The 8,169-nt window shown below is 42.1% G+C and overlaps 1 protein-coding gene across 20 annotated transcripts; it reads right to left on the bottom strand.

Annotated features, from left to right (window-relative positions):
* Positions 1-347: 347 nt before the first annotated feature.
* Positions 348-5,669, bottom strand: LOC109741268 (uncharacterized). Of its 20 annotated transcripts, none has more exons than XM_073500296.1 (10): positions 4,876-5,669; positions 4,707-4,778; positions 3,867-4,193; positions 3,243-3,313; positions 2,670-2,862; positions 2,464-2,574; positions 2,119-2,237; positions 1,800-2,000; positions 980-1,107; positions 348-873 (listed from the first exon to the last, which is right to left on the bottom strand). In XM_073500296.1, exons 2-5 carry the CDS (start codon positions 4,767-4,769, stop codon positions 2,826-2,828), a joined length of 498 nt encoding a protein of 165 aa, XP_073356397.1. In that variant the 5' UTR covers positions 4,770-4,778; positions 4,876-5,669; the 3' UTR covers positions 348-873; positions 980-1,107; positions 1,800-2,000; positions 2,119-2,237; positions 2,464-2,574; positions 2,670-2,825. The 20 variants fall into 20 exon arrangements, with proteins under 20 accessions (XP_073356397.1, XP_073356395.1, XP_073356393.1 ...); XM_073500294.1 differs by having other exon boundaries at positions 984-1,107; positions 2,119-2,208; positions 4,707-4,773; positions 4,876-5,625; XM_073500292.1 differs by having other exon boundaries at positions 348-1,107; positions 2,670-2,733; positions 2,830-2,862; positions 4,975-5,161.
* Between the last annotated feature and the right edge of the window lie 2,500 nt (positions 5,670-8,169).

Raw genomic sequence — 8,169 nt, forward strand, 5'->3', positions numbered from 1 at the left:
ACACTAATGAGGTCTCTTCTCCACCCAACTCGGACAAATAAATACTACTCTCTGTGTCACAATTTACCTACCGCACAGGCGTCACACATTTTAAAATTTAAATGTACTCAAGCACTTTGATCAACAAATTGTCGCTTACATGTCACAAAATTTATCATCAAATTCGTATTACAAAAAACTCCAATGGTATAATTTTATGACACATAACACATATATCATTAATTAAGTTTGGTGGTCAAAGTTAAATCACAGAGAGAGTATATACACACTACTTTTCTTACAAAAATTAATCTATGAAAACATCTTCTCTCCCCCTTGCAATCCATCTCCTCGGCTTTGCCGCAAGCTTTTTTTGCAATAGAAGCCACACTTTAATATGAAAATGAGACATACATCATTTGGTAATATCCACACATTCAATAATGGACTTGAATGGTGCTAACTCTGCTCTGCACTACAACGGGATCTACCTTTGCCATACACGACGCTTCCAACACCATCACAACAAATGCTCTGTCAGCTAACAAATGCTCTGTCAGTACAAATGCAGTTGATGTTGTCAAAATAATTCATCTTCTTGGTCCATAAAAGAGGAGAAACTTTAACACCAGAACATCTTATCATAAGTGAGCCAAGTTGTTTTCTTGCGAGAGTGGGAAATCTTGGAATATCCTTCAACCATACAAAGTTGTCGACATTTTCAACCCTGAACCTGCGAAAGATTGATGCCCACGGCCCACCTCATATTTTCATGAAAAAATTTACTTGACAGGATATGCATAAGAACCTTGCTATATGGACGACAAAATTCAGACGACTCCCATGTCCACAACGGAGTAACGGCCACTGGATTTGTAGTCGTCCACCTTTTGTCTATATAGAGCAGTTTCATATGCATAGAAAACTATTATGTAGAGATGGAACCTTCATCAAGCAAGGAAATATGCCAATCATGACTCAAGGAGATAATTTCACTTACATACATTAGTGCATCTATCAGTTGATGCAACCAACTTATAAGCCCAATTAATCAAGTCATTCTGTTTGTTGGATCAAGCCTTGTTTGGACAACATGATCAACTACGGCTCTTACTTCATCTCTCGGGACTACACAATAAAAACATACTTATTCATTTGAACTTCAAAATTTTAAATGAACAGAGTGTCAAAAATAAATGAATGAATCGGAAAGTAAAGAAGAGCGTTTTATATTCGTTTGAAGGGAAAAGAATCTGATCTCTACAACTTGCCAATTTGAGAAGAAAACTAACACAAAGAGAAACCAATTTGGCATGTGATGCTGGTATAAATTGTGCATGCGCCCTTCTTCTCGGTTTCTCACATATGACAAATTAGTAAAGCATTAGAATATTGAAGGAGAGAACTTTACATTCAATTGAATAAAGCAGGATTCGGGCATCAGCGGTTTATAATATTTGAAAAATAAATAACACAAGATAACAAGAAATAAATTAACCTTGTGTCATGCTAATGAAAATGTATAACATTAGAGCAGAAATGACCTTCAGCTCTGAACGTTCAAAAGAAGCAGCACACACAGTGCACAAAGAGTAACAACTTGTCAAACTATATGTTTAGAAAAGTTGCTTCTTAGCTCTGATAACCGGATTTAGCAATCAAAAAAGCTTTCCAAAAGTGCATATGTTCTATCTTAGATTAGGCTAACTCAGTAACTTCTTCCACGGTTCTAGTCTTTGTTTACAAAAGAAAAGGTCTAGTTTCGCAAAACATTTAAATGGAAAGCTTTTCGGACCATAAAAATATATTCAATTACTTACCTAATTCTGTAGTCCAAAAATTGCCCGACTGCTCTGCTGAGGAAGGGAATGGCCTGATCCGCAGTCCAGCAAGTTGCTACAACCATTCCACAATGTGCATGCCCAACAACTACACTGGATCAATGGCCTTATTGCGACACTGCATGGTGAGACGGAACCCAATAGTTGTCGCAGTCAGGCAATCCTTAACATTTATAGCCCCTGGATGAACAGGAGGAAGCATCATGACGTACATAGCAGCACATGATTTACTGTAAGATGTTTCTTGCTCAGAATCTGTACTAAGATGATTAGAAATTCGTCTTAGGGTGATACATACTTGTGCCTTGGACTTCCTTATGAAAATATCACTCCGGTCATATCCACCAAACTCTAGGAACACTTCATAAGGATTCTTTTAGAGGGCTTACTGCAGGACGTTCCAAGGGCACACCATTGCTACATGTATATTAATGTTGTGGATTGCCCCGAATAAAAATTAATAGTTAACTAATGAAGAAGCGATAATTTTCATCAATCAAATCATGTCAATGAAATTAATTGGGTAAATGTCATGAGTACTTCATAAGTAACAAACTGATTGACAGTCCACCTAAGACAAGTAAGCTTGTTCGTTTGAAATGGACATCAATTTATTCAGGGGGTTCGTTCATTGGGAATTTACCTTTTCACATAGCAGGAGCAGAAATCTGCGATGATGAATGTCCATGATTTGTGACAGGAGAACTATAGCCCACCAGCACGAAGCCAACATATAGCCACGAGTAAGCAAAACCTACAGAAGACATTTTAGTAGTTTAACAATCAACGCTTTCAGAGAAAAGGCTATGACAGCCCAGCTGTTTTATAAAAGAAAAGTATTGGGAACACCTGCGTTTTACAGAGAAAACCAATGGCAGGGTAAAAAGAAATCCCCACGGATCAACACAATAGCCTGCTGGGAACAAAAGAGCACGGAGCAGGCACACACATAAAAAAAATAGGAGAGCAGTCCATCATATAGACTGGGTTTTCGTCTCGAACAACTCACGAACAAGTAGCTTCCAAGTGGACACATGCACACCTGTATTTGGAATTTAAAATTCCTTGAGATGCCAGCATGAGCAAGTATCAGTTTTGATCCATAAGACATGTGGTGTCTCTTTTTCTAATTATTATATATATCCTATAACATCATTAAATGTTATCAATCTATATCTATAAAAGATGCAAAAATATCAATCAAATTATGATCTCAGCTGTGGAATGAAAGTGAAATCGAGTCATGATATCTCGCTGAATTGGACATTGCATATGTTGTCCAACTTGAGTTCAAGTAGTCACCAGCAAGACCCTCCTAACTAACCTCGTACAGAACCTTTACCTCTAGATCTAAATTGGCGAACTTGCATGGAAATTGGAACTAATTTTTAGCATAGAGGGAAAGGGGAGAGGAGCACTCACCTGCCATGTTGCATGACCTTCATCGACCCAGCAGCATTCAAGCCAAGATATGCCCTTAGTGTTCTAAAAATCTGCAGAACATCCCATAAAACATTAAGTGTATCCTACATACAAAACATGAGCAAGATCGATGCATGCCTGTAAAATCAAGAACCACTAAATCTGATTCAAACACAAAAGAACAAGGGAGAACTTATGGTATCCTGGTAGGCCACAGCCAGCACCACCGCTCCACCATGACTTCCTCGTCAGTCCCGCGGCCAGCAGCCACATTAACGTGAGGAGACACGGGGGCGCGGGCCGGCGAACATAAACAATGCATGTACAGTTGAGATATAGCAAAATAAAGAGAATCACTCAAACTGGGAGGGCCAGGACGTTATTCTGTAGGCGATAATGGATTCATGAAATAAAGCGGGCGGCCACCCTATTTCGTCATAATGGATTTGTGAAATCTGTGGACAAGGAAAGAGATTCACCACAGGTGACTTTCATGTTAACTAAAACTACATAGTAACTGGCAAGCTTTATAAAAGATGCAAGCCTTAGTATTCGTTCAAGATCATAATAAGAAATTGTAATTTAAGGTAAAGACGTCTTAGCAAGTTCATGAGTTGGCCTCACCTCGGAGCATCCCAGCAGAAGCCATCCCACAGCCAGGCGCATCAGCACGATCAAATGAGTGTACGACGGTGGACGTCTCATACGCAGTTGTCTGATAACCGGTGGACAAAGGAGGAGAGCCTCATCAGTAGCAGCATGGTGGATTTCAACCCTAGCGTTGTGCTCCGCCCAACGAACATGGACGTCGCCACCGCCGGCCCGGTGGAGCTCGAACAAGAGACTCTGCTGCTTGCTGGGAGGGGTCGGGGAGGGTCGGAGCACATGAGCATTGACGGGTGAAGAGAGAGTAGGCCGGGGATGCGGCGTTCTGAGCAATGTCGGTTGTCTCTGCAGATTAAGCATATTGTAATTGCAAAAAACAACATAGTTGCTATTGTTATTTATCTATCTATATTGTTCAAGACAAGAATTTGATTAATGTGGCGACGACTATAATCTGGCTTTCTGGGCTATAGTACTTAAGGAATATGATTGTACTAAACTATAATATTAGTGGTCGCAGCTTGTTAAAGTGGTAGTGTATTGTAAGTCTCAATCAGGCTTGTAATGTCAATTTGTTCTTTTCCATCGGAAGTGATGCACTGCTTTGAACAACTTCCTTTTTATATCTTTTCTGGCCATAGCTATTGAATCCTTTTGAACTTCATCCACAGTCGGACTGTTACAGAAGACCATCCAGTTTTGATATACTTTTTCGTTACACACATCAGGTGATAAACTAAAAGTGTGTATGGTTCACACATGAGAAAGGGATATTGGCAGGTGTCAAGACACGGCATTTTTTGCCTGATAGAAATTTATTGCATGGTATATTCAGGACAAAAGGAGCACGGTACTTACCGATGACAATGAAAGGCGGTGAGTGAAGCTGGACTGAAACTTCTTCAACAGGTCGAGTTTCATGAATCTGATCTATAGAAAATGAGTTAATATGACTAATTATTGTACAAAACAATATAAGCTATATGGCAGAAACAACACATTGCGAAATTGAATAGTGCAAACCTACCCCATCATGGATAGAACATCCCAATCAAGCGTTTGACTATAGAGGAACAGATGGCTCAACCTGTTATCCTAACCCACGTACAGATTTTGCAGGACTCACAATTTCCATCATCCATGGTTGCAGCCGCCAGCAGCGCCGCCGACCCGATGGCGCTCCTGTTGGGGCAGTACGACGCCAATGAGCTCGCCGACATGGCGACCTTGACAGCAGAATTCCATCGTGATGCGAACTTCTCCACAAAAGTCAATGGCTCTTACACAAAACAATAGAATTGCATGTGTGCAACATGATGCAGCAATGGTATATAAGAATCCCATATCTTGCGAGGGAGAGAAGCAGATCGAAGAGTCGCTGATGTGCTTGGAGGAGGGGCAAAGTGAGTTGTCTTCCCATCTTATTAGCTGTTGCAGCATCCTAACCAATCACCCTCTTTTTTAGTTTACGGGATGTTTAGTTGGATCAGGGGAGGAGATGGGGGCGGGCGGCGGCAGCAGCTCCTGCACTGTCTTCTGTGTGACGGCGGCGGTGATCCAGACGGTGGCAGTGGCTGCGATCCGGAGATACGGCAGCAGCGATCCAGACGGCGGCGGCGGCGGGGCCGATGATCCGGAGAGACGGCGGCGACGGCGGCGGTGGGAGCAGCGATCCGGAGAGACGGCGGCGGCGGCGGCGATCCAGACGGCGGCGGCGGCGAGCGGCGGTGGCGGTGGCGGCGATCCGGAGAGGGGCGGCGGTGAGGGGATTGTGCGTGGCGTGGGGTGGAGTGGGGTGCGAGTACGTGCGACCAATTCCCTAGTGTTGGGTTTTTTTCGTAGGTTTATCTTCGTAGATTTTTTCTCCCGGTTTTTTTTTCTAGATCGACCGTGTGGGAGGTGGGAATCGAGCGTGTAGGAACCTCGCGTGGGCATCGTTTTTTATTGGTTCGGCGCTGGTACGTGGGAGGTGCGGTCGAGGACGAAAAAACCCATCTTTGATGGGACGAAAATTGACCGGCGGAGACTACCAACTTCTTCATTAGGAGTAGAGACTTGGAGGGGAAGGAAAGAGGAAGAGGGAGAGAAGAAAAGGCCCCCCCAATTCGGATTGGGCTTGGGGGGCGTTCGCCTCCACCTGGTCGCCTCCTCCTCTCTTCCACTAAAGCCCATGAAGGATCATTAACCCCCTAGGGGGTTCCGGTAACCCCCCGATACTCCGGAAAATGCCCGAACCTATCTGAAACCTTTCCGGTGTCCAAACATAACCTTCCAATATATCAATCTTTATGTCTCGACCATTTCGAAACTCCTCATCATGTCCGTGATCTCATCCGGGACTCTGAACTACCTTCGGTACATCAAAACACATAAACTCATAATACCGAGACTCATCTCCGGTCAATAACAGATAGCGGAACCTGGATGCTCATATTGGCTCCCACATATTCTACGGAGATCTTTATCGGTCAAACCGCATAACAACATACGTTGTTCCCTTTGTCATCGGTATGTTACTTGCCCGAGATTCGTTCGTCGGTATCATCATACCTAGTTCGATCTCGTTACCGGCAAGTCTCTTTACTCGTTCCGTAATGCATCATCCCACAACTAACTCATTAGTCACATTGCTTGCGTGGCTTATAGTGATGTGCATTACCGAGAGGGCCCAGAGATACCTTTCCGACAATCGGAGTGACAAATCCTAATCTTGATCTATGCCAACTCAACAAACACCATCGGAGACACCTGTAGAGCATCTTTATAATCACCCAGTTACGTTGTGACGTTTGATAGCACACAAGGTGTTCCTCTGGCATTCGGGAGTTGCATAATCTCATAGTCAAAGGAATATGTATAAGTCATGAAGAAAGCAATAGCAATAAAACTTAACAATCATTATGCTAAGCTAACGGATGGGTCTTGTCCATCACATCATTCTTCTAATGATGTGATCCCGTTCATCAAATGACAACACATGTCTATGGTTAGGAAACTTAACCATCTTTGATTAACGAGCTAGTCAAGTAGAGGCATACTAGGGACACTTTGTTTTATCTATGTATTCACACATGTATCAAGTTTCTGGTTAATACAATTCTAGATGAATAATAAACATTTATCATGATATAAGGAAATATAAAATAACAACTTTATTATTGCCTCTAGGGCATATTTCCTTCAGTCTCCCACTTGCACTAGAGTCAATAATCTAGTTCACATCGCCATGTGATTTAACACCAATAGTTCACATCACCATGTGATTAACACCCATAGTTCACATCGCTATGTGATCAACGCCCAAAGGGTTTACTAGAGTCAGTAATCTAGTTCACAGCTCCATGTGATTAACACCCAAAGAGTACTAAGGTGTGATCATGTTTTTCTTGTGAGAGAGGTTTAGTCAATGGGTCTGCCACTTTCAGATCCGTATGTGTTTTGCAAATTTTTGTGTCTACAATGCTCTGCACGAAGCTACTCTACCTAAATGCTCCCACTTTCAATATGTATCTAGATCGAGACTCAGAGTCATCCAGATCAGTGTCAAAGCTTGCATCGACGTAACTCTTTACGATGAACTCTTTATCACCTCCATAACCGAGAAAAATCTCCTTAGTTCTCTAAGGATAATTTTGACCGCTGTCCAGTGATCTACTCCTAGATCACAATTGTACTCCCTTGCTAAACTCAGGGCAGGGTATACAATAGGTCTGGTACACAGCATGGCATACTTTATAGAACCTATGGCTGAGGCATAGGGGATGACTTTCATTCTCTCTCTATTTTCTGCCATGGTCGGGCTTTGAGTCTTACTCAACTTCACACCTTGCAACACAGGCAAGAACTCCTTCTTTGACTATTCCATTTTGAACTACTTCAAAAACTTGTCAAGGTATGTACTCATTGAAAAAACTTATCAAGCGTCTTGATCTATCTCTATAGATCTTGATGCTCAATATGTAAGCACCTTCACCGAGGTCTTTCTTTGAAAAACTCCTTTCAAACACTCCTTTATGCTTTCCAGAAAATTCTACATCATTTCCGATCAACAATATGTCATTCACATATACTTATCAGAAAGGCTATAGGGCTCCCACTCACTTTCTTGTAAATACAGGCTTCACCGCAAGTCTCTATAAAACTATATGCTTTGATCAACTCATCAAAGCGTATATTCCAACTCCGAGATGGTTGCACCAGTCCATAGATGGATCGCTGGAGCTTTGTACACTTTTTATAGCACCTTTAGGATCGACAAAACCTTCTGGTTGCATCATATAAATTCTTCTTTTAAGAAATCCATTAAGGAATGCAGTTTTGA

The sequence above is a fragment of the Aegilops tauschii genome, chromosome 5 (genome assembly GCF_002575655.3).
Source record: "Aegilops tauschii subsp. strangulata cultivar AL8/78 chromosome 5, Aet v6.0, whole genome shotgun sequence".
Classification (NCBI taxonomy): domain Eukaryota; kingdom Viridiplantae; phylum Streptophyta; class Magnoliopsida; order Poales; family Poaceae; genus Aegilops; species Aegilops tauschii.

Coding starts and splice junctions, on each gene's coding strand:
- LOC109741268 (XM_073500280.1), bottom strand. Junction 3,314..3,866: donor TTCTGCTGGGATGCTCCGAG/GTGAGGCCAACT, acceptor GATGTTCTGCAG/ATTTTTAGAACACTAAGGGC. Junction 2,885..3,242: donor AAGGTCATGCAACATGGCAG/GTGAGTGCTCCT, acceptor TGGCATCTCAAG/GAATTTTAAATTCCAAATAC.